The following is a 27,012-nucleotide window of genomic DNA, read 5'->3' on the forward strand; positions in this document are numbered from 1 at the left end:
TACAAGAAAACAAAGCTGGACAGCTCCCAACACAATGCATTGTATTTATCATACAGGCTTTCTTGAATAGAAATGTATTGTTATATATTTTGTATCCTCTCACATTTTGCTATGCACATGGCAATGCTTTTTTTCCTTTCTTATTTTGTATTTAAGTCTGTTTCTTTTACTTTTCTTATTGTGCATTTAAGATGAAAGTAAATGAATATAAAGGAATAGCATCCTATTTCAAGGCTTGAAAGCGGCAGCATCAGATTTTGAACTCAGGTCTCCCCAGACTTAATCACAAGGATTTTAACCACAAGCTACTCTGGAGAAAGAAATGTGGACTCAGAGTGACTTTGCCTTCTCCCTAAACATTCAGGCCAGAGAACTCTGAGGTGGAAAGGAGCTTGGAAATTGGCTAGGCCAAACCTTTCATTTTACAGGACAGGAGATTGAGGCCCAGAAAGGGGAAAAGTACAAAACTGTAGTGAGGAAAATACTCTATAAGTCTTACAGTGATGGCCAAGGTGATGAATATTCCAGACCCTGGGCAAGAAGAGGGCTAGGGAGGATTCAAACCCAACTCTTTGCCCTCTGAGCCCTAAGCTTTTTGGATGGAAACATTTTTATGAGCTGTTACAGGTCAGTGAACTTCTCTGTACCATCCTCTTGGGCCTGTAACCTTTTTAGCCCAACTGAGCTGAAATGTCCCCATCTGAGTTGGCTAAATCTGGAGTCAAAGGAGCTGAGTTCAATTAACTTGTATGATCTTGGTCAAGTCACCAGCTCTCTGGACCTCAGTTTCCTCCCCTGTACAGTGATGGAATTGCATCTCCTCACCTTGTCCTGACCCATCCTCCATCCGTTCTGCTCACAGTCTTAGTATGCTTTCAGTCCTGTGTCATGCCCCCCCTCAATGTGTATTTCTTTCTTCATGTACATGAGCTCCTAGTGGGCACACAGACTACTCCTTTGGAACCTCTACATGCCAAGCCTGACACCTAGCAATGCCCAATGCTTCCTGGGTTGAGATGAGTGCACCTGCCTCTGGGGGCCCCTTGACCTACCACTCTTGCAACTCCGGAGAAGGGATCAGACCCGCAGCCTCTCTGGCAGAACCTTCTACCCTGCCCTGCCACCAGTTGCTGTCATCCTTGTTGATGATCTGGATGATGTCTCCTGTGGTGAACTTCAGACCTGCTTCCTTGCAGGGGATCAGCGGATCCTTCTGGGGATCGTAATCAAACTGGGCCCTCATGAACATCTGTACAACAAAGTGGAGGGGGGAGGTCAGCTGAAGAAGGCTACTCCATGCTTGGAAGAAAAAAGTCCTGCCATTCCCCAATCCCCAAGGGGGCAGGTGTCTCCTCATCAGTCACACCCCATACCACCCTACTGCTGCCCCACTGATTTGAGTACCCAGTATCACACTCCAGCCACAGTACTAGAGCAAGGATGGTGATGGCCAGCACACCCTAGCCAGGACTTGGCCTTAGCTGAGATTTGGGATCTGAAAATTCCTTCCAAGATGAGCTAGTCATCTTACAAATGAGGAACCGGAGACCCTCCAAGATTTACCCCAAGAAGAAGCAGGAGGCTGACCCTTCTCACTCAATACAGTGAGAGGCAATGAGGTATCAGAGAGTGCTGCTCTTAGAATCAGAAAGATCTGGGTTTGAATTGTACCATAAACACTTACTAGCTGGGTGACCCTGGAGAGGTCACTGAACCACTGTCTGCCTCAATTTTCTCACCTGTTAAGTAGGGTTATAACAGCACCTACTTCCCAGAGTTGGTATGAGGATGAAACTAGATAATATATGCAAATTTTTGAGAGCTACAGAAAAAATGACCCTAACCCTATCGTGAGGATGGGACATCATTCTCTAATGTCAGCCCCAAACCTCCCTAACCTCCTGTGCTCTCTAATCCAGGGATGGGTATTTGAGGATCTGTGAACACACTTCCCTCCAAGAGAATGCCAGTTCCTGATGGGCAGGGGCTTTTTCACTGACATGTGTCCATCCCCACTGGAGCCTGGCTTCACTGGCATAAGCCAATGACCCCTTGACCCTGGCCACAGCCTCTTCAGTTTATAGACTTTCATCAGACTGGGAAATGCCCATCCTGGGCCAGAGTCAAGGATGACTGGTTCACATGGGGAGAAGGAGCCCAGCCTTCCTGCCACCATCCAGCTGTGACATGCCAGCTGGGAACTGGGCTTCGAAGCCCTCTTCCCAGTTGATCCCCACTCTAGCTGCCCCTCCCTGTCTTAGTCATCCCTCTCAGCCTCCTAAACTGAGTAATCTGGTCTCAAACAAGGCTTCCTACCTCTGCACTGTCCCTATCTCGGCTTCTAGAAGGACAAAACTGATTAGAAAACCAAACCTAGGAATCAGGACCTGAGTTCAAATCCCAACCCTGCAACTCACTACTTGTATAACTTTGGGCAAATCACTTGACCTCTCTGGGTATGCGTTTCCTCCTTGGTAAAATGAGGAGGTTGGACCAGACAACCTGGAAGGTGGATCCTCGACTACCTTGACCACCCCTCCCACTCCCACCTCACCCAATCCACAGCACTAGGTACATATACAGAACCACTTTGGACCAGCTTGTGCTGTGCTTAGCCAACGTGGCACAGGGGACAGCAGCATTTCTTAAGTAATTACTCTGTGCCTAATACTGAGCTGTGCATTAGGGATACAGGAGCTTCAGACATTCACTAGCTGGGTGACCCTGGGCAAGTCACTGAACTTAGTGCCTTAGTTTCCTCAACTACAAAATAGGGATGATAACAACACCTCCTCCCGGGGTTGTTGTGGAGATCAAATGAGATAAGATTAAGGAAAGCTCTTAGTGCTGCACATGGTACATAGGAGGTTCTATACCCTCCCACAAAGTCAAGGCAGTCTAGTTTAATAGAGAGTATTGGACTTGGTGTCAGGAAGACCTAAATTCTAATGCTGCCTCAGATACCGACTTAGCTTTGGGAGCCTAGGGTTGTTTTTTTTCTTCTGTAAAATAGGGATAATAACACATACCTTCCAGGTGAAGATCAAAAACCATGTATGGAATGTATGTTGCAAATCTGCAAACACTATACTATCATTATTGTAGAGAATGTGTACACAGATGCAAGAGATAGCCTATCAACACCTCCAACTCTACATGTCTCTTTACCCTGAAGCCTCCCGGGCCCCCACTTTCCCCATTCCTGCCTGTGCAGGGGGCTGCTATCTTCCCCGTGCCCCAGGCTCCCCATCTAGGTGTCCTCCTAGGCCATCATTCCTCCCCAGATCTAATTTGTTGACTTTGCCTTCCCGACATCTCTCCTCTGACCTCATTCCAGGGTGAATCCTTCCTCCACTCAGCTGTCAAAATGATCTTAAAGAGCCTGTCTGATCAGATCCATCCCCTTCCCATCCCAGTGGTTCCCCATCAGTCAACTCCAAGATCAAATGCAAAATTCTCTAGTGTTCAAAGCCCTTCAGAACCTGGTCCCCTCCTACCTTTCTAGTCTTTTTACACCCTACACGTTCCCAATCCCTCTATATTCTGCAGTAATACTGACCTCCTTGCTCTCCTTGAACAAGAATCTCCACTTCCCACACTAAGACATTTTCCCTGGCTGTGCCCTCTGCCAGGAACGCTCTCCTTCCTCATCTCTGGTCCTGGCTTCAAATCCCACGTTCTCCAGGAAACACTTCCTGATCCCCTTTAATGCTAGTGCCTTCCCTCTGTTGATGACTCACAATTTATCCCATCTATACGCTACAGCTTGTTGGTATGGGCTGTTTGCATGTTGTCTCCCCATTGCTTGTTGGTATGGGCTGTTTGCATGTTGTCTCCCCATTGCTTGTTGGTATGGGCTGTTTGCATGTTGTCTCCCCATTGCTTGTTGGTATGGGCTGTTTGCATGTTGTCTCCCCATTGCTTGTTGGTATGGGCTGTTTGCATGTTGTCTCCCCATTGCTTGTTGGTATGGGCTGTTTGCATGTTGTCTCCCCATTGCTTGTTGGTATGGGCTGTTTGCATGTTGTCTCCCCATTGCTTGTTGGTATGGGCTGTTTGCATGTTGTCTCCCCATTGCTTGTTGGTATGGGCTGTTTGCATGTTGTCTCCCCATTGCTTGTTGGTATGGGCTGTTTGCATGTTGTCTCCCCATTGCTTGTTGGTATGGGCTGTTTGCATGTTGTCTCCCCATTGCTTGTTGGTATGGGCTGTTTGCATGTTGTCTCCCCATTGCTTGTTGGTATGGGCTGTTTGCATGTTGTCTCCCCATTGCTTGTTGGTATGGGCTGTTTGCATGTTGTCTCCCCATTGCTTGTTGGTATGGGCTGTTTGCATGTTGTCTCCCCATTGCTTGTTGGTATGGGCTGTTTGCATGTTGTCTCCCCATTGCTTGTTGGTATGGGCTGTTTGCATGTTGTCTCCCCATTGCTTGTTGGTATGGGCTGTTTGCATGTTGTCTCCCCATTGCTTGTTGGTATGGGCTGTTTGCATGTTGTCTCCCCATTGCTTGTTGGTATGGGCTGTTTGCACGTTGTCTCCCCATTACACTGTGAGCCCACTGAGAGTAGGAAGTATCCTTTACCTTTCTTTTAATTTCCAATGCTTAGCAAGTACTTGATATATAGTAGGTACTTAATAAAGGTTTATCACTATCTACAAAGATTTCAGTGAGGAGGGCAGTGGCAATTGGGAGGAAAAGCAGAGCGAGCCTTGCCTAGCAAGTTCTCTTTATGTTGAGTTTTTGCAGGAAGCTCGAAGAGCTAAGAAGAGGCCACTTGTACGTGGTTCCACGGGGCTAATATGGAATAGGACATACAGGAAGGCAGTATGGTGAGCATGGACCAGGGCTCTGAAGGAAGCCTGGAAGGCTTGGTTGTAAAGAGCCCATCAGAGCATTCCTGCGCATTTCATCTCAGAGGGCAGAGAGAGCTCCTAGGGTTTGCTGAGGGATGTGGTCAGATGAGTGGCTTAGGAAGATCACTTTGGGAGTCTATGGAATCTGGATTAGAGAGGGAGAAAGACTGGATGCAGAGAGACCAATAAGGAGGCTTGGTACAATAGCCCAGATGAAAGATGACAAGAATCTGGACTAGCATAGGAGTCATAAGGGCCTTTCAGCTGTAGGAAGTCATGGTAGAAGGGCTTTAGGGAACACAAGAGCCTTCTGGACTTTCTTAGATCTGAATGGAAAGCTTAGAAAACTCACTATGGGCTTTTCCACAGGTCTCACCCAAGCCAGGCTCCATCCACTGCACTGGTCCTGGTCCCATGGGCTAAGTTCAATTTTTACAGCTTTACTTGGCAGGATCTCCCCTCCTGAATACTTAGGAAAGTGAGAAGTATGAGCCCAACCCTTGAATCATCAGCTTCCTCATCAGGTTACTCATGAGAAGGAGGGTCAGGGTAACACTGGAGACACTACTTTGTGCCACCCAAAGGCCCAAATCTGGTCTTGGAATCTGTCTCCAAAAACAGAAAAAGGTCACATTTCCCAGGTTCAAATAGCCTGACAATGGATTAGATACATCAGAGGATCAGGTGGATAGCAGAAATTCAGGTAGGCAAGCAGAATCCCAAGTCCAGGAAAGGGGCAGTAAAGGGAGAGGACAGCTGCCCACTGCCTGGAAGGAGAAAACAGTGAGGTCAAGCAAAGGTCTTACAGTCATATGGGGGCCGGGAGGTGGGGAGAGAGTAGCTCTTCTCAGGAGAGGTCAGGAGAAGCTGACCTAATTCAGGAAATCCTGGGGAGGAAACACTAGAAACAAAGTCTTCATATGGAAGAGAACATGCCTAGATAAAATCTGTGGTCCCTTGTGCCCAGTAAGTCAAGATAAAGAGTCCCATCTGCTCTGCAGGATGAACAAGCCTGCTAAGGGAAAGCTGGACCCAAGGGTAGGGTGAGGTAAGGTAAGGTAAAAGGTAAAGAAAGGTAAAAGGTAAGGTAAGAAGAATTTCTAGAGTACCTACTAAGTGCCAGGCATTGTACTAAGCTTTCTACAAACATCACCTCATTTGATCCTCACAACAACCCTACAAGGAAGGTGCTGCTATTATTCTCATTTTATAGATGAGGAAACTGAGGCAGGCAGAAATGAAATGATTTGCCCAAGGCTACATAGATAGTTAAGTATCTGAGGCCAGTTTTGAACTCAGATCTTTCTGATTCCAGATCTAGCCTCTTTTCACTGTCCCACCTAGCTGCCTCAATCTGGTGTTAACCCAGCTACTCAAGGGGCCCACTGAGTCCCAATCCAGCTATTCACCCCAGAGAGGTAGGCTGGGTGCTAACCAAAGGGAGCTGAAAGGTGTCTTTGCACAGGGGAGGGGATGGAATTTTTAAGCCAGTGTGCCCAGGCCAAAAGCAGTGTGCCCTGCTACTTGGGGAATATGGACACTGTGGGGAACTTCTCCAGGACATTCAGGTCAGAGGCAATGACTTGCCGTCTTAGTTATCCCAGTAAGTCAGCTCCCTTCCATTCAAGGACCCACACCTTTCCTTTAGAAAGGCTTCCCAGAGGAGGCAGCACTCAAACATTGCAAGGCAATGGCCAGCCTTAGTGCACCCAAGGGAAAAAGAGGGTAGGCCAGGCTTGAGGAGCAGCTAGTCAGTTTGCTTGGGAGAGGAACAGTTTAGAGCTCAGATGATGAAGGCCTTAAATAGCATCCTACGAAGTTGGGCTCTTGAGCCAGGGAGAGTGACCGTCAGATGTGAGCATTAGGAAGGAATATTTGGCAGAACGGGACCTTCTTTCAATACCTCATCAGGAATGGAGAGGACCTGCCACTCTCAAAGACTTTCTCCTGTCCCAGGACCAATTCACTAAGTTTGGAGAGGCTCACCACAGGATTCATTTTTTGGCTATAAAAACTCTCAGACTATCTGTCAAGGTCAATGGAGGGAGTACCCACCATGAAGAAGTCCCAGGTACCTTGAGGTTGGAGGTCAGTGAGGAGGCTGTTGACATAGTGAAACTAAGAGAATGTGAAGAAGGTCTGAACTAAGCAGGTTGCCATGTGAGAGGTAGGAGGAGAAAAAGGGAAGAAAGGTCATACAAGGAAAATAGACAAGATTTAGCACCTGGGTGGACATGGGGGTGAGGGAACTAGAAAAGCCAAGAAGCTTCCAAGTCTAGGTGACTGCGAGGACGTTGGTGTTGCCAACAGAAATGGAGGTGCTGGGAGAGAGGCGAATTTAATGAGGAAGATGAGGTTAGTTTTGGACATGGGGAAGTGGTACTAAAGGTAGAGCTGTCCAGCAGACAGTTGGCTCTGTGGGACTGGAAAGAAAAATTGAGTAGGTACATCTGAAGAGAGAGAGAGGTGATGACTGCAGTCATGGCTAAGGATGCAACTCCCCAGAGAGAAGAGGGCCTAGGACAGGGGAACAGGAGCGAATTCTTTTTCTTCCCCAAATAGGTGTGAGTGGTCTACATAACTGGATCTGTGTAGACATAGTTAGAAAAACACACACACACACACACACACACACACACACTCTCATACATATTCACATACACACACACACACATTTGTACAAACAGACAAACTAGTATGGCCCAAATTCAACCAAGCTGAGAAGGGAGTCAGTCTTCAGGACCTGGTGAGAAAATCCTGGATTTGGACTCCAGGAGGACCCAGGCTTGAATCCCCACCCACTCCACCCCTTTGTGCCTGTGTGACTCTAGGCAGGCTCTTTCTCATAACCTCATAAAAGGAGGGCCTTGGCCAATATGCCCTCTCTGATCCCAGTGGTGGTAAGGACATAGTGTCTGATTGTATTGTCTACAGAAACACTTCAGAGGTAGAGATAAACCACTGAGGTGAAAAAGAGATTAGATGGTGGTTGGAGGGAGGATGACAGCTGGATCTGTAGGTCTGCCAAAGATGGGAAGGCTGAGAGGCCCAATGACAGACTCGTCAGGCAGGATTCCAGAACTGCATTCCAGACCTCTGACAGTCAAGTCTCTGCTAAGCTCCTTCTCCCGGGATCCCCACTACCCCCACCCAATATCATTATAGCAGGCAGGCTGAGATCCAAGGTCCCACCGCATGCTTTGCTCATGTCAAGCCCAAAATAATGCTTATGGTCTGAGTTCACCTCCTTGGTTGTCTTTCCTTACAGGTTATCGCTCTTCTCACAATTTCACTGTGCTGCCCTCCCCTCCCTCCCCCACCAGTTCCCAACCCATGAGGTCCTGAGAAGTTCTTATTTAAACCCCCAAAAGAGGGGGAGGAGGGAAGGGCCTTCTCCTTTATAGAGTCCCTTCCCCCAAACAATCTATACACGTTTATATTTCTTTTTCTGTCTACATGTTTCCTTGAGTAAAACATAAACTTCTTGAAGGCAGGATTGTTGTGGTTTTTCCTATATCTAGGGCCTAGGGGAATCCATGGCACTTAACAAATTCTCCTTAATCATAGAACTATAGAACTCAGAGTATCACAAATTTAGAGCTGGTGGGGACTTTAAAGCCTAACTCCTTCATTTTACAGATAAGGAACTGAAGCTAAGATTTCTTATATGCTTCACCAAGGGAAGTGAAGCTAAGTATGAGAAGCAGAATGTGAACCCAGGTCTCCTTGACCCCAAGTCTCATCTGCTACCCAACTCCCACCATCTACCACGCACCAGCTGGAAGACCTCCAAAGTGGTCTGAGGCCCTGACAAACCAACTCAAGTTACTTCTGTGATTCAAGTCAATGGTGACTGTAGGAAGTGACAGAAGGACTGCTTTGATCTACCCAAGAAAAAGGTTTTCTGGGGGAAAAGGTGAGCTTGTTTGGTTGAATCTGTCTACCCACCTGAAATCAAGGTACATTTCTGTAGAAAACACAGTGAGCTACGTTCAGATGGCACTTACCACCACCACAAACTTCTCATTTTACAGATTAGGAAATTGAGGCCCAGATGCCACAAGCAATGAAGACAACCCCGATCCACATCTCTTGTCCTCCATTCCAGTGGGTGGCAAGTCACTGACCAATCATTCCCAAAGGGAATGGATCAAATATAAGCTCCTTAAGGGTAGGGACTAATTTATTTTTGTTTTTGTAATCCTGGTGCCTGAGCATGGTAGGGGCTTACTAAATGCATATTGATTGATCAGGGGGGGCCAATACCAGCAGTTACTGTGCTTCGGGTGAGAGTCCTAGAAGCAGATCTCCCACAGCCTCCCTGAGGACCCCTGGGTGACCCATGGAAGAAGCCCAGTGCTTGAATCCAGTCAAACCCAATGGTCACACCCTCTCTCCCCTCTTCTAGGCATGCCTGATACCAACCTCACCACTGCCACTTCCCCAGTTCCTTACCTTTCCAGCCTACAATGATCCTGTCAGTCCTGTAACCTAGTAGCTAAGTGAACCTGGGCAAATCACTCTGGCTCTCTGAGATTCTATTCCCTCCTCTGTAAAACTGGGATAAGAGAAGCACCTCTGGACAGTTAGGTGGTTCAATGGTTAGAGCGTTGGGTCTGGAGTCTAGAAGAAAAAACTGAGTTCAAATCCTGCCTCAGACACTTCCCAGCTGTTACTTCACCGTTTGCCTTAGTTTCCTCATCTGTAAAATGAGCTGGAGAAGGAAATGGCAAACCACTCCAGTATCTTAGCCAAGCAAACTCCAGACGGGGTCACAGAGAGTCAGATAGGACTTAAAACGACTGAATAGCAACAACGAAGCACCTCCCTCTCCCCACACCCCACTCTTGTGGGGCTCAAAGAAGATAGCAGGTAGAAAGCTTCTAGCACTATAGAAACAGAAGGCCGTAAAATGAAGGGAAGGTAACGTTGTCTCTCACGGCTCTGCAGAGGAGGCTGCTCAGGCAGAGACAGGGGTAATGAGCCTCCAGTCATGGTCCAGCATATTTGAAGATTGCCATCTGGAGCTGAGGTGAGAGGAGGGTGGGCTGCCACTGTCCTCAGCAATCCAAGGTCCTCTGGCTCCCAGGCAAACTACACATCCCAAAGAGCTTCCCTGGGCTGAGACAGTGGGCAGCATTCTGATCTGTGGTAATGGCCCTTCCTGTTACGGAAGAGAGATTGCCAGAGGGCTTCATCTCAACACCTCCATATTCATCTTGTCTAATAGAGTTCCTGGCCCACCACAAACAAAGCTCAAGGGGTCAAGCTCCTAGTGTGGACTTCATCCTCTGAGAATGTATAGACACCTACCTGGAGAGCAGGGAGACGGCTTTGCTGGTTGGGAATCACTTTTAATGAGATCGTTCCTTTGGTTTCTTTCTATTGGACAAAGGGAGAGGAAACACAAAGCCAACAGGAATGATTAACATAGATCGCTTTGGTTTCGAGTTTCTCAGTGTCTTCAGGTTTAACGGAAGAAACAAAGAGAGATTTCCCCCCCAAGCTGCTCATTATTGTGTGTGCTAACTACTGTGCCATGCACTGTGGGTGCTGACTGTGCCTCCTGGTGGGGATGAGGCCGCAATGGACTGACACATCCACTTGCAATCCATTGGCCAGTGAATCTTAGTGCTCTCCCAAGAAACCCGGAGCATGCTCCTGACTAGTAATCTCACTCAATGAAATCAGTACCAGATGGCACTCCCCCTCCTCACCAAGAAAAGGTGAGCAAGATCCACCTTCAGGAGGCACCCAATCAATGGGCCCCCAAAGCCAGGAGGGGCTTAGGACTACTGGGTACTAATCGTCCCCCCTGCCCCATACCTACCATCACTTTCTGCAGCTGATCAACAGAGTGGTTGGTTACGCTCATACCATTGATTTCCAAGATCTCATCTCCCACATGAAGGGAGCCTGCCAGGGAGAGAAAATGAACTGAGGAGAGAGGAACTTCAGAGAAACAACTCCACATCCCACCCACTCTGGAAACAATACTGAGTGGGCACCACAGGGGAGATGCAGAGGCGGGGGTAGTGTGAGGGCAACATTTCCAGCTCTATTCCCCACCCCTACCCAATAGCCAAGGCCTTTTCTTCCTGAACGTCCCTCTGCCTCTCTCCTGAAACTATAGTCATTAAAGCCAGCACCCCATTTCTGTGTGGCGCATGAGCTGATGGGGAAAACACCAAGGAGGGAGAGAGAAATAGGAAAGGATTAACAATGCACTCCCCAATCCTGTGAGTGCCCTGCCATCTTAACAAATCCAAGAAGAAAAAAGACATGATGCTGGAAGGCAAGGTTTTCTCTAAAAAAGAAAAACACCTTTGCAGAGTGACTGGCATTCTCAGTGCCCATCATGCATACTCAGGAGTTCTTTCATGAGGAGGCAAAGGGCATGAAATTGGTGCGGTTGTGGGGGACGGAGAAGAAAGGGGGAAAGTCAAAGACACACCTGGGGAAATCAAGGAGAGAAGCAAGGGACCGGGGTGGGCCTTGGAGGCGGGAGGTCAGCCTTGTGTTTCCATGTATTTCCTGAGTGACCCCTGGCAAGGCACTGCCCCCTGCCAGCCCAAGCTATGCTCCAGAGCAGATGCTGGGGACACAGGAGGCACCCTCCAGCCTCAGTGCTATTCCCTTCCCAGGGTACAAGCTCCCCTCTTCTCCCTGTACCCACCCACGTCCCCTACAACCGCTTGGGCCCAGCTCAAGTAGGCCCAGTTTCATCTCCATTAAGCTTCAGCTGTTCTCTGCAGTCTCAGAGTTCCAGAGAGTATCTCCTCTGGGCTACACCTTAGCATTCAATTATTTGTTTTTGCTCACCCTGTCTCTCCCCTTGCAGGCTAGCAGCTGGCTGTCCCACTAAGGAGAGTTCTAGCGAGCTCTGGAAATGACTTGTCCACAGTCACACAGCCTTTAAGCATCAGGGGCTGGACATGAACCCAGATCAGCCAGGGTGGGTCACAACCTTGTATTGTTTTTGAATCATTTCAGGTTTGGAAATTTTCTTTTCCAGCTGGTAAGCTTGAGTCAGGGATCACTTGGAGACATCTTTGTGTTCCACACAACACTAGGTACCTTACATTAGATTGGAAGGTCCTTGAGGGCAGGGACTGTGCCATCACCTTTCACTATCTCTCCAGCACTTAGCTCAGCACAGTACCTGGTGCACAGTAGGTACTTAGTATCTGCTGATCCAACTACCACCGGATGTACAAGGCATACTGCTGGACTGGGCTGCTGAAGATCACTTTGGGACAGCTCTCACTGTTATGTCTGGGGTCTGCAAATGTTTCCCCAGGATCTCCCACCAAGCAATGGGCACATTCCCCCTCCCATACCAGAGAAGAACTCTCATAGGTCAGTACCAAAAGCTACCTTGTCTGTGAATCATTCCTCCATGGAGAATTCTCGCCACCATGCAAGACTGTTTCTCATTCAGCTTCAGAGTAATTCCCTAGAAGAAAGGGAATTGTACAAGGCCCTTCACATTAAGGAAGATGTGCTGTGTTGTTGCGCCAGGCTTGTCCCCAACAACAAGAGGAACTCACTTTTTCCAAACCAGCATACTATTATTACTACCTAGAGGAGGAGTTGGAAAACTATTGGTCCCATTTTTAAAGATGGGGAGACTGAGGCTCAGACTTTGGCTGAGCCGGGCCTCAGAGGCTTGGCCAGTGTTCTCTCTACTATCCCACAACAGCCTCCTGACTTAATAGAGCTTCTCAGGGGAAAATATTCAGTAACTGGGTAAGCACTTTTCTGAAGTTTCCTGTTTCTAGCCCAGGGGACATTCCCCAGCAAGAAGGGGCCCATGAGCATACACTGGGGATGAGGAAAGGCCCTAGGTTTCAGCTCAGGGTTCTCACCCACCATACTCCATCTGGATTTGGTCTATGTAGAGAGAGGGGGAAGAAGATAGGAGGGAGAGGGGAGAGAGGGAAGGGGAGGGAGAAGGGAGGGAGAGGGGGAGGAGAGGAGGAGGGAGAGGGGAGAGAGGGAAGGAGGGGGAGGGAGAGAGAGAAGGGAGGGAGAGGGGGAGGCAGAGAGGGAGGCGGGAGGGAGAGAGGAAAGGGGGAGAGAGAAGGGGAAGAAGAGGAGGAAAGAGAGGGAAGGGTCACCAATCAGCTCACCATGGGCTCCTCAGTGACTTTCTCAAACTGAATAAAGCGGACTTTCCGTGGCTCACGGTGGCCACCTTGGCCAGGTCCAGGACTAGCTGGTGCAGCAGACCCATTGGTGTATATGTCTTCGGTCACAGCATTTGAAGGAAAGGAAGCAACCTGAGAAGCACAAAGCAGGCATTAGAGTTAAGACAATAGAGGAAGGTACTTGGCAACAAGTCGGCAACAAGCCTATAACAAAGGCTCCTCCTTCCAAGGGTCAGCACAGCAGCCCGAATGACACCTGACTGGCATCAGAGCCACAGGTACGTGAGTTCTGCTTGACCAAAAGGAGGCCCTTGAAGATTCTTCTCCCCATGAGCCATCAAGAGGCCATGGGAAAAACTAAGCCAATGTATGCCAGACCAGACCCAGAATATATGGCCAGGCTAATGTCTTCTTTCCTAATGTCTTACAAATGTTTCCTGCTAGAAAAACTAACTCTAAGCAGAGGTAACAGCAAAGGGAAGTACTTGGAATTTGGGACACCCAGGGCCAAAGAAACCATGTTCTCCCTGTGGGTGGGCTCCTAGACCAGCCCACACAAGTGCCAGATCATGAGGAAAACCAAGAAGCACAATATTTCTAAGCAGGAGGTCTAGAGCCACCAAACTTGGCATCTGGGAGGAGCCTGTGAGCCTAAAGGGCCAATTCGTCCATTTTCCAGAGGGGGAAGCCATCTCCAGCTTTCCTCATCCTCTTCATTCAGGGCCCTCTTTCCACTGGCCAAGAGGAGAATTCCACATTCCCTTCTGTCACTTCCAGCCTCTCCTCCTCCAAGGTTCACATCACCTGCTGATACCACAGTTGTCTAAATCCCTGTTGTGGTCATCTACATGCTACTCAGCATTCAGATTAATGAACCTTCAAATAATTCATTACCTCACCTCCTCATCTCCCATGACCTCCATTTCCACATTACCTTGGGAGCCAAGTGACCTCAAACTCTTGAAAATCCCTTCTCTGACTACATTCTCTTGGCCTTTCTCCTCTCTCACTGTGTAACCTTCCAGCTCAGGCCTCATTGTAACCTTCCCAGCTCTCCCAGCACATCACATTTCACACTTTCTTCCCTTCAAAACTTGACTCAGGCGTCAGCATTCTTAACAATGTACTTTGGGCCCTCTACTCCCCAACCTCTGGACTTTCAACTGTTACCCAGTTCTGGCTCCAATCTCCTACCCTCATCCTCTCTCCAGATGGGTATGCACTGTTGCAGGAAGTCATAAAATCTTGCTGACCGGGTCCACTTGGATTTCACGCTCTTTAACTAGAACTCGGCCTTTTCACGAGACAATGACCATTTTTGTCATCTCCACACCCTGTCCACTGATTGTATTTGCTTCTTGTTAAAGAGTGACAAGACCCAGGTTCAGATCCCGATTCTGTTCACTGGGTGACTGAGCAAATCACTTTCCTCTTCTGGGCCTGTTTCCTCATTTACAAAATGAAATAGAGTAAACAATCCTCTCAGGTTCCTTCTAGGTCTAAATCAATAACCCCAAACTCCTCTGAGTGTTAAGATTTCTAGTCTGAGGGACTGGGGGTGAAATTCCAGCTGCTATTCTAGATGTGAACTCAGGTAAATCAGAGACCTTCTCTAGGACTTGGTATATTCCCCTGTAACATCTGGCTGGCAGACTAGCTCCTTTTGAAAGTCTAAATTCCATGATTCTGCCACCTGTAGGAACTTGGATTATCAATTCCCACTAGCTACTCCTCAATTCCTTTGTAACCTGGCCTTCTCTCAGATCAAGCCTCTTTGAGCTGCTTGGTGCAACATTTGCACCAGGGTAACCCCACTGTCCTTCTGATTATACTGTTTTCTTCAAGGATACCCTTGTCTCCTGGTTGGAGGCAGCATGCTGTAAGGACAAGGGCACTAGGCATAAATGTGAGATCACTAAGCTGTGATGGTAATTTAAATGGAAAGATCTTTTCTATCCATTAATAGTCCCATGTGACCTGCCTGGGTCACATGAAAGTCTGAATCACATGGAGCCTGTGGTGAGAGGAGTTTGCTGAATTCGTGGAGCAGGAAGGGGTGGAGCTGGAGCAGAGCTAAAAGGAAGTTGGTCAGACTAGTCAGAGCTGGGAAGGACAGAGAAAGCAGGTAGCTGGGGTATCAACTAGCATGAGTGGGAAAGCCTGCTTGTGATTGTGCCTAATGGAGCTGGTTTGTGGGAGGTCAGGCAGAGGGAAGGTTTGGGGCTGGTGTTATCCTCTGCATTGTTATTGTGTATAGATTTCTTTGTTGCTATGATGGATTTGACTTTCTGGTGTCTGAATAAATGTTTTGGTTCTGTCTTCCATGTGGAGAGTCTGTTGTATTTTACAATTCAGAATTACACCGGCATATTCATAGCTGCTGTAGGCTCTGTGAATATAGTGTTGGTGCTATATAAGCCAGCCACAGAAAATGACCAATAGGAGGGAATCCAAGAAGCCTAGAAAGACCCACATGAATGAAGCCAGCAGTGCCAAGAAAACAGTAGGCACAATGACTGCAACAATGGAAATGGAAAGAACAGTAAAGTGAAAGTGAACACAGCTTAATGATGATGCCCAACTTTGGCCTCCCTCTGGCCAAGTGCCCAGAAAGTAACATGGTAATGGATTTGGCTGAATTTAAATCAATCCACGAGTATTTACCAAATACCTACTGTGTGGCAGGCCCTGTGCTAGGTGCTGGGGAAACAAAAATAACGAATGAAACAACTCTGACTCACAAGGAATTCTCAAGAGCAAGCTGGGGAAGAAGATGTGACAGAAAACCAAAGGTGTCCACAAACCATTTGGGGAGTTAGGAGGACCTAGGTTTAAAGACTGGCCTGCTTCTTCCTACCTCTTATGACCCTAGATAAGCTGCTTCACCTGTAAAATGAAAGGAACCAGATGACTTCTATGATCTCTTCTAGCTCTCAAAATTTCCTCCTACCAGTGTCTCTAGTTACCTCCTATTCCCAAAATATAACAGGTTGAAAGTTCTCACCTGGGCCCTTTTGTCTCTTAATACTTTCACCCTTGGCAATATCATTCACTCTCCTCCATTCAATGAACATCTCTACAAAGATGACTCAATCAACAAGCCTTTTTCAAAATTCAATTCTATTTTCTTTTCAGTTTTGAATTCTCTCCCTCCCACATCCTCCTCCACTACCCATTGAGAAGGCTAAAAACAAAGCCCATTACAAATATGGCTAGTGTCCCACATTAGCCACATCCAAAAAAAAAGAGAGAAGGAAAAGAAAATACGCCTCCATCTGCCCTGAGTTCATCCGCCTCCATCTGCTCCATTGGATCTCCATTGGATCTCTCTCCAGAGGTGGAGAGCTTGTTCCATCATGATTCCTTTGGAATTGTGGTGGGTCATTGTATTGATCAGCATTCCTAAGTCTTTCACAGTTGTTTGTCTTTACAACATTGCTGTTATTGTATAAATTCAACAAGCATTTCTTAAAGGTCTGCTATGTAATGAGGATACAGAGATATCCAAATCCCTGCCCACAAGGCACTTCCAATCTATCTATTCAGTCTTAATGCAGCTAGCTGGTGCAGTGGAAGTGAGGAAGACCTGAGTTCATGACCTTGGGCAAGTCATTTGACCTCTGCCTGCCTCAGTTTCCTCATCTGTAAAATGGGGATCTCAACAACACTGACCTCCCAGGATTGTCGTGAGGATCAAATGAGATAATAACTGGTAAAGTACCTGGCCCATAGCAAATGCTACATAAATCTTATTATTATCAATGCTACTCTGAATTCCAGTTCCACATCCCCAAGTGTCTGAACACCATCTTCATGGGGAGGTCCTGTTGGCAACCCAAGATGAACCCATCGTCTTCCCCCCAAAAAATGATCTTTCCCAATAGAATTAAATCACTTTGGGGGCAGAGGCTATTTCCTTTTTGTCTCTGTGTGTTCAGTGCTCTACCCATAGTGGAGGGTCATGGAATCCTAAATCTCAAGACAGAAAGAGCCACAGAAGTCGGTCACTGGATCATACTTCGTTGGACAGATGAAGACACTCAGGGCCAAGCAGGTTAAGTGACTTGTCACAAGCTTGGAAGGATCAGAGCCTGGAGTTCAACATAGGTCCTCCTAACTCCAGGGCTTATTCAATTACATGGAATTAAAACCAATACTCTAGTATTCAATAGAGCCAAAGACTCCAACTCCTGGGATGAGGACTCATCATTTGACAAAAATTGCTAACAAATTAGACAGCAGGATGGAAATTAGATTTAGATCAACATTTCACACCTTCTAACAAGATAAACTCCAAATAGGTACATGACCTAATATAAAAGGTCACATCATAAACAAATTAGAGAAACATGGAAAAAAATTACTCACCAGATCCATAAAGACAAAAATAGTTAAGGACAAAATAAAGGCTAGAGAAGATCACAGAATGAATATAATGAATCATTTCTATTACACACACAAAAATTTGCATAAATTCAATAAAACTAAAATGGAAACAATTAACTAGGGGGGAAAATCTTTGCAAAAGATTTTCTGATCTGATCAATCCAAGACATATAGGGAAGTGATTCAAATTTATAAGAATAAGAGCCATTTTCCAACTGATAAATGACCTGAGTATATAAACAGGCAGTTCTCAAGATTAAAAAAACAAACAAACCCAAGCTATCTATAACCATATGAGAAAAATCACTACTAATTAGAGAAACACAAAGTAAAGCAATTCTGAAATTCCATCTCAATCCCATCAGAATCACAAGGATGACAAAAATGAAAATAAAAGTGTTACAGGGACTGTGGGGAAAACAGCCACATTGATACACTGTTGGTGGAGCTGTGAATGGATATAGCTATTTTGGAAAACGATTTGGAATTCATCAAAAAATGTTGCTAAACATGTGTGCCCTTGGATCCAGCAACACCACTGCTTATATCCAAAAGAGATCAGAAAATGAAGAAAAGGTCCTACATGGCTAAAAATACTTATGGTAGTGCTTTTTGTGGTGGCAAAAAACTGGATGACATCGACTGAGGAATGGCTGAACAAGTTGTGGTATACAGAGGTGATTTTGCTGTAAGAAATGAGTGAACAGATGTTTTCAAAAAGTCATGGAAAGATTTGTATGAAATATATACTATAACATCGATATTACACAAATGAACAATTCTAAGGACATTTATAAGTGAAATGAGGAGACCCAGGAGAACAATTTATACACTACCAACAAAGTAAAAACATGACCAATCTTGATACTAGAGGGCCAGTGATTTAACATCTCATCCAGGATAGGATGATATATTTCCAAGGGAGTATAAGTCATAGATATTTTTGCATACAGTCAGTCACTGAGGGAATTTATTTTGCTTGACTTTGCATATTTCTTCAAGGAATTTGTTTTGCATTTGTTTTCTCTGTCGAGAAGAATGACCTTTGAACCAGAAAGCTGGGGGGAAGGGGAGGGGAGGGTGGAGAAGGTTAACAGAGAGTTGATGCCCAAGATCAGGAAGGCAATAATAAGAGAGACTGAATACCTTAGATGAATGCAAGTCCCTGGGTCCAAATGAATGCTGTCCTTAGTCCCAACAGAACCAAAAGGAGAGATTGCTGTACCACTCTCAGTGATACTGGAGAGATGATGGAGAAAGGGAAAGGTTCTCCAGGGCCACAGAAGTAAATCTTGTCCTAATTTTCAAAAGAGGGAGAACAGTCTGCAAACTACAGGCCAGAGAGTTTAACTGCTATTCCCAGAAAAATGTTACAGCAGATCGATCATTGGGGTTAGTGAACATCTCAAGAAGAAAGTAATGATTACAAAGAGCCATCAGGATTCTCTTGTTAAGCCAAGTCATACCAGATCACCCTTATCTCCTTTTTTGATTGGGTGTTGCGCTAGTACCAGAAGATATAAGAGTACTACAAATGAAAGTAATAGGATGAAAAAGAAAGGGCTCAGAAAGAGAAACTAAGAGTTACTGATCTCTTTAAACAGAAAAAAATGTGGAAAAAAACCCAAAATGTGGGTGCTCTATTTTGGAAAATCCTAAGAACCAAATACAGAGGACAAAGTAAAGATTGGCAAAATGCTCAGGACACAAACAGAAAAGATACTCAAATCCAGTTCAGGCAGACCTGTAGTCTTCAAGCAAACTTTCGAGAGTTCTGGACACAAAAATGCAAATCACATCTACAAAGCCACAATTTAATTGTGGTCTGGAAATGTAATGAAATACTATTGTGCAGTAAGAACCAACATTAAAAATTTAGAGAAACTTGAGAAGATTTATAGAAACAAGGCAGAATGAAACAGTAAGAACCAGGAGAATGCGTGTGTGTGCGTGTGTGTGTGTGTGTGTGTGTGTGTGTGTGTGTAGACTACAGTAATGTAAATGAGATCAGACTTTTTTTAATGATCAGTTTTGATTCCAGAAAACTAATAACATTTCCTTCCTTCCTCACAGGGGAACAGAGGGCCTGCAGATGGAGAATGTTGCATTCCTTGGTCATTGTGCTACTTGGTTTTAATTTTCTTTTCTTGGTTATAATAGAGGTTTTTATTGAGGGACCTACTATTAGAAACAGCTGTGATGCAAAAAAACCCAAAAAAAAAGTCAATAAAGCAAAAAAACAAATAATTTGTAAGTTTGTGAGTGGAACTGCACAAGATTATTTGTCCATAACAAGCGAAGGAAAATGGCCTGCAGCCTAAAATGGCTAAGAACTGAATTGCAAACCCCAGGGAAATGGATCAAAAGGAAGGAGAGAATTTTGGGTGGGGGCAGAAGAGATGTAACTGGAAGGAGAAAGGAAAGTTTTTGTACCTTGAACTTCTGAAATATAGACAAAGGCTGAGGCAATAGTTCATCTGCCAGCCCAGATAGGCACAGATAGTTACAAAGCTTATCCAGCAAAACTAGGATCCTTGCTTAGGATGGGAGGGGAGAGAGTATGTACAAAGTCTAGTTTGGGAGTGACACCAGTGGGACGTAAAACGGGATTATAAAATAGTTAACAAGCAGAATATGGTAGAGGGAAAATCAAAGTTAATTATAATATGTAATAGTATACTGAATACACACATATATAATTATAATACTGGATATATATGAACTCACCTATAAAAAGGAAATGTATTAAAGTTTTACTTAATAAACAATTTTAGACTATAAACAGATTTCCCTTGATTTTCAATATTTATTATTTTATCTCATTTTGTAAAATGAAACTTTCAAAAACCAGCAAAAATGTTGCCTATAGGAAACACACCTAAAATATAAAGACATGGACACATGCAAATGCAAAGTGAGAGTCTAGAATAAAATGTATTATGCTCCAGATGTAAGTCACTAGCACGAAACTGCAGAGAAGACAGCAAAATGAATTAGTAGAGGGAGCTTTCTCATTCAGGGAATTTCCCATATCACTAAAATCACAGGTCCATTCCTCCTAGCTCAAACTTCTGTTTCAGCAAATCTTAAAAATAAAATCAGGACTTACCATTATGCTTTTGGACAGTTAGCAGAGATGAAGAGGACAAAAAAAAAAGCCTGATACCAAGCTTAAAGGCTTCACATAGACAATGAAACAGTACCCAACATATCTGTACCACTTAGCATAGCAAATAAATACTACAAAGATAAGCTTATTGAAATGGGAAAAGACCTAGAAAGTATGATGGAAATTTTTTTATTTCCTTTAATTTTTATTATTTAAGGCTCAGGGCCATTCTTCTTGCAACTTCTAGTTAACTGGAAGCCCTTCTTCCGTTAATATTAACCTCACCTGACCAAAACCTGACTCATGGAATAATAGGGAGATTGTTGGACATTCCTCAGATAGAAGCCAAAGGGGAATTTGACCTTCCCAAGGAGAATTCCAATTGTCCTCAATTCCTTAATTATCTTGAACATTGTGAACTCTCTAAATGCAGTTTAATCTGTAACATGACTTTAGTTTGCCTATAGAGTGTTTAACTAGACTTGTTTCCTTAAGGGATATATGAGATTATGACTGCTTACCTAACTGTTCTCAGTTTTTATGGCATTGAAGGAAGTATGGGATCTATAAATCTGACTTTTTAAACTGTTACAGGCTAAGAAGATGTACAAGATTGCAATAGACAAGAAATCATGCTAATGCTAATGTTGGTTCATTTGTTTTTCTGAAGCCTGAACCTATGCTTAAGCATAATAAAACCTAGGTTTTTATCTTTATAATTTCTACCTTGATAGATTTAATTTGGCAGCAGTAACATAAACTCAAAGAGGTGATATTTCTCCCATAACAAATTTGGTGAACCACATAGGGACAGTCAGTAAGGCTGGAAAGACCACTTCAGAAGCTCTCCTGTGTGTACAAGGTTATATTTACCTTAGAGATTTTGAAGGGTTGGAAAACCCAGCCAAGCCATAAAGGCTGAGGTCCAAAATCACAGAAAGGAAGGTAAGTTTGTCCTGTGTCCTGTGTACTTCTATGTATCATTCTGTATTTTGTTTTTATTTGAATAATCAGTCTGTTAAGACTTTTGGGGGGCTTAGTCTGGTACCTGTCCAGACATTCTGATGAGCAAGCCTCTGTGATTCAAGTGTCTAACACAAGGAATTCTAGGTTTAAACAGGCAGAAAAAGGCATTCCCCCCCCCAAACCTTGTCCTTTTTTGTCTCAATACCTTGCACAATTTTTCCCCCTTTTATCTGTAGGCACAGAAGCAAGAGACTTGTCTCTGGGTTGTGGCCATTGTCTCCGAGTCCCAGGTTGATAAGTGGATGGTCTAAATGGTCACTTGGCATTGGTCAGACATTTTGAAAATGCCTCAGTGGTGTTGGTCTGGTTAAAAAAAAACACTGTAGTAATTTAATCAGACATCCCTTTTTCAGTCTGGTTAAAATTGATCACTGAGTGATTATATCTAGGTGCAAAAATATATCTTTGGTATATACACTTCAGTGTCATATGAAGAATAAGTCAGAAATTATCTAGGGATCTCAGTCTTTCAGTTTATTGTCTCAGTTATCTACTTTACAATGTAGTTGCAAGAGAAAAAGTGTATTTTGAGGAGTTCAGTAAATTGGTTTCAGTGAGTCTGATTTAGTAGAAAAATTTGGTTCCAAAGTCATTCTTCTTTCGGGTTTCTCAGATTCTGGTCCAGATATTTCTGCTTAAAAAAAATTTATGATTAAGTATGGGCTCTAATCAGTCCATTTCTTCTACAGGTTGTCTCCTGGCGAATTTGGAAAAAATTCCTTTCAAGGAATCCAAATTATCTTAAGTTCAGTTTTTTTAAATCTTTGTGAAAATGTTTGGACAGGATTAATTTCAGGGGATAAATTCTCCTTGGCCCTGAGAAAGATCATTTGATTTTAACACCCTGCTTGGGCTTAGATTGGTTATAGAAAATTAATACTTTTATTGGCACATTTGAGCAGACATTGATAATCAAAAATTCTGCCCTAAATTTGAAAAACAGATTGCCCAAGGATCATCTTTGACATCTATCTCCACAGATGGGCTATGATGATGCAAAAACTCCACTTTGTTATATAAGGGTTAAGTTAGAGTCATAGCCCCTAACTCTTTCCAGGAAAAGGGGTGGGAGAATAATAAACTGAAGGAAGTTTAGGGAGCTTAGAATGGTGGGGACGACCATGTAGATGCCACTTATTTGGTATTAGCCTTTTCTAAGTGGTGCATGGTTATTTTTAAATTAAAATCTTTCATGAACTTAAAGTTAATTAAGTTTCCTACCTAAAACATTTCATCCTGCTTTCTGTGATATATTACAATTCTGATGCTAACTTCTTGATTAGCAGGGACTTATTTGTACTGACCCTTTGCTCAGATAAAAAAAATAGTAAGATGGTCTCTTCTCGATCTCCTCAACCCTGGTCAGACTAAGGTGCACAGACCAGGTGGCACAGACAAGAAAAAAAGAATTTATGGCACTAGAAACTAATTAGAGTCAAAATTTGTAACTGAAATGTACATTTTTTATTATCATTCAGATGTTTTTCAGTTGTGACTGACTCTTCGTGACTCCATTTGGGGTTTTCCTTGGCAAAGATACTGGAATAGCTTGCCATTTCCTTTTCCAGCTCATTTTACAGATGAGGAGACTGATGTAAACAGGGTGAAGTGACTTGCCCAGGGTCACACAACTTGTAAGTGTCTGAGGCTGAAGTTGAACTCAGGCCCTGGCACTCTATCCACTGCACCACCTAGCTGTTCCAATTTTTTTTTTTTTTACATTTACTGGATATTGGCTGTAAATTTCCAAAGTACAAATTCTGAAATATCTTAGTGGTTTGGGGGAAGGGGGTGCAGCTCCCTGGGACTAAGGTTATGTGAAAACAGCACTTAAGACTTCTGTTTTGACATGTTCTCTTAGAGGGAGATAGTCATTGTTTTAGAAGAAGGTGATTTCACCACCTAGTGAATACTAAGAAAGCCTTAAAGCAAAGGAAAAAATGGTTTGCAGTCTGCAGTCTTTAGATTTTTATCAGGTGAAAAATTAATCTTGGGGGGATGTTTTTACCTTACCACTGTATTTTCCTCTGTGAATGATTTAACAGAACTTAATTGTGTAGGAAGGAAAGTCACCTAAAAGAAACTGAAATAGACCATACAACTCAAAATGTAAAAGTTTTGCAAATAATTAGTGTAGTATGAGAAAAGCTGTACAGGAGAGATTCAGGGGAGTGGTAGCCTGGGATACAATTGGAAAATAAAAATGAGATAGACTAAGAAAGGTAGTGAGAGTAAGTGTAGGGTCAAATCAGAGGGTAAAAAGAGAAAGGCAGTTCTGAAGTTTATAGGTCTTTGATATTCAAAGTCTACTGGAAGAAAAGAGAGAAGGTTGAAGCAAGCTGACAGGAAACTGAGTGGAAAGTTAAGGAAAGATGGGAGTCTGCACTGAAACACTATGAATGATGGAGGGCTTGAAAGTTAAGGGTTTGGAGTTTGGGAAGGAAAGGTTTGTTGAGGTTTTTTATAATCATTGAGATAAGAAGGATGAGAAATTTTCTTTGCCTGGAAATTTGTGGACACAATTTGCAGAAATGCCTGTTTTGACAATATTCTATCAAGTTACAATATTTACCAAATGGAAATGGAATTATTTGAGTATGGCATACTAAAATGTTGTCCTTAGAGTACCATTAGAGTGGTATATGCCAGTCTTTATGTGGCGGATATACAGTCATACTATTATGTTTATAATTTCCATATTTTAGAAGAGCCTAATGGCTCCAAAAGAGGGGGATGAGAATGTGAGAATGCTACCATAAATCTTTGGAATACAGCTAACTGAAAGCAGAAAGCTTTATCATTTGGGATGCTGGCAGCTGATGGAAAAATTGAAATTTGAATATTATTTGTGATTGTAAATCCAGATTTGATTTGAGTTTGTCCCAAAACGAAATTATAGTGTGGCCTCATTTAAAGTGGAATATGTTCTTCTATTAGGATAATGGTGATGTCTGATACTGTATAGGTAGATCACATTTTAAGGCAAAATATACCTGATATTTAGCATTAAGGTAATATGCTTTAGAAACTTTAGGAATAAAAAGAAAAGTGAAAAATGAATTTTAAAAGAATTTAAAATGAGATTATTATTAAAAAATGAAAAAGGATTATTCTGTGCTGGGGTTTTTAATGCAATTAGTATAGAATGACAAATTGATAGATGGGGAAGTGATTTTCAATATAAGATGATTCAGAACTGCATTCAAATGAACTGATATTACTCGACTGACAGTAAGCTTTGTGTTGTGTTTTTAAAATCTATAATATTGTTCATGTTATTGTTAGGATTCTAATTTTTCTTGTACTGTGATTTGGGGAAATCATTGTACACAGAATGCTGTGAATTTGAAAAATGATACTTAGAGAGTGATATCTTCGTATCCTTAGGAAATTTACTTCTCTTTTAAACTGGATGCCATTAGATTATTTCAGCTGTTAGAGAATGTGGTTACAATCTTTAAAAACTATTGAGTATTTAAGTGAGTATATTTTTTCTTTAAAATGAATAGCAATAATGATGATAATAAATTACTATTTGGGAAAAATACAGTAGATCTTGTAAATTCTCCTTATCTGCAAAGTTCTTTGAGGACTTACCAGATTCCTTAAGGCCTTTTCTTTGGGCAAGATCATAAAAATCTTATCAGCCTTGCTGGCAGCATGTTGTGAAATTCTAAAGCAATGAAGTGTTTTAATGAAAAACCTCTCTCAGAATCCCTCACAGCTGAAATGAAAGGGCTTACAAGTTTGTTTTATAAAGAGTGATTTTTATCTAATAGATTGTTTGACCAGTGCTATGAAAATTATGAAAGTGTACCTGGAATAGTAAGTTACACCTTCAAGACAATTTAGTCTCAACAGATCCCACGTTCCAAGATTATTTTTGCCTTACGAGTTACTATGCAATACCTTAAGATATAGATATCTTTCACCAGGGAAACTTAGAGTGGCCAACATTTTTCTGTGTTTTGAGTGAACTATCAAATATTCACTGCATGTGCATAATTACAGAATGTGATTATTTTCTTAATTTCTAATGACTGATTTCTGCTCCAGGATGGATGTAAACCAAAAAGACAGAGTAAGATAAGGCCTTGTAAGTGCTAATTATTATCTGTTATTGCAACAATATGAAAAGAAAATAACTGATTAATGAAACCTGTTATTTGAGGTAAGATTTCTTGGGACTGTATTATGATATTGTTGAGTTTTGACTTCAGGTATAACTGTCTGAATTATCATTAACTCAGTAATGTGTCATTCAAGGAACATGCCATGAGCTGTTCAAAGGGAGTGCAATCTGTGAACTGCTATCAGTGGATAACTGTGCCTGGGAAGGGTGAGATGACAGCCTTACCAATTTGTATGTCAGTCTTCATGTGGAGGAGTCATAATATATGAAGTCAAATAGCAGGAGCCTCTTGACTCTGTTTCCTAATTGTGTTATTTCCTTTCTAAACAGAAAAATTTCTTCCCTGATTAATCCTGAGCCTGGCTATGATATAGTGTGAATAATGTGGATTTTTTACTGCGTGACTAGTTGTTCCAAAATAAAGGTTAACTAGGACTCTTTCCTAGGATCAAACGTAGCTAAGGAAGCTTGTCCTGTTATGCTTACGTCAGGTTGGTTTGTGTCTTTTAAGGGATGGTCTTGATATTGCTACAATCATGTCTCCTCTCCTTCCTTTATAATGAATTTCTATAACCAGGGGAAGTGAACTGTAGAAGTTTTTTGGGGGGGGAAGGGATGAATCTTGTCGCAATACTCAAATATCTCTGAGTTACTACAGTAGGATGCTAGTATAAAAGACTTTAATGTTTTTAATTTTACTGTTCTGAATTTGTGGTTGCTATTTGTTCAACTTACTAGGCTTGCTATATACATAAATACATACACACATATGTACATTTTTTAAAGGAGGGGACAAGACAAATATGTGATTATGATAAAGATGTAAAAGTTTAAACTTTCAAATTTTATGTAAAAGTTTTCCATTTTAATGGAGTTGTAAAATTTACTTTGAGAAAAGCAGCAAGATTACACTATTTTCTCTAATAATAAGGATATATATGATTGGATTCCAAATGTTCCTATTAAGAACTGTGAGACATCCAGAGAAAGAACTGTGGAATTGGATCGCAGAATGAAGCAGACCATTTTCTCTTGTGTTCTGTTTTATTTTGTTTTATGGTTTCTCCAATTCATTTTAATTCTTCTATTCAACATGACTATAGTGAAATTATAGTTAATGGGAATGTATGTGTAGAACCTATATAAGATTGCAAGCTGTCTTGGGGAGGAAGTAGGAAGGGAAGGGGGAAAGAGAGGGAAAGAGGGAAAAAATCTAAGATATACGGAGGTGATTATAGAACACTGAAAACAAATAAAATAATTATTTTTTAAAAATAAGTAAATAAAAAATGTACGTGTAGAACCTATATAAGATGCATGCCATCTCGGGGAGGGAGAAAGAAAGGTGGGAGAGG

At 43.1% G+C, this 27,012-nt stretch overlaps 1 protein-coding gene across 1 annotated transcript in view; it reads right to left on the minus strand.

The window, feature by feature from the left end:
* MPP1 (MAGUK p55 scaffold protein 1) overlaps positions 1-27,012 on the minus strand; it is a 73,081-nt gene that overhangs the window by 23,234 nt on the left and 22,835 nt on the right. The window contains exons 2-6 of the mRNA XM_072626256.1: positions 12,987-13,136; positions 12,232-12,310; positions 10,685-10,770; positions 10,168-10,236; positions 1,053-1,249 (exon numbers count right to left, since the gene is read on the minus strand). Coding sequence (XP_072482357.1) covers positions 1,053-1,249; positions 10,168-10,236; positions 10,685-10,770; positions 12,232-12,310; positions 12,987-13,136 — 581 coding nt within the window. The remainder of the gene's footprint in view (positions 1-1,052; positions 1,250-10,167; positions 10,237-10,684; positions 10,771-12,231; positions 12,311-12,986; positions 13,137-27,012) is intronic.

Source organism: Notamacropus eugenii, chromosome X (assembly GCF_028372415.1).
Source record: "Notamacropus eugenii isolate mMacEug1 chromosome X, mMacEug1.pri_v2, whole genome shotgun sequence".
NCBI lineage: Eukaryota > Metazoa > Chordata > Mammalia > Diprotodontia > Macropodidae > Notamacropus > Notamacropus eugenii.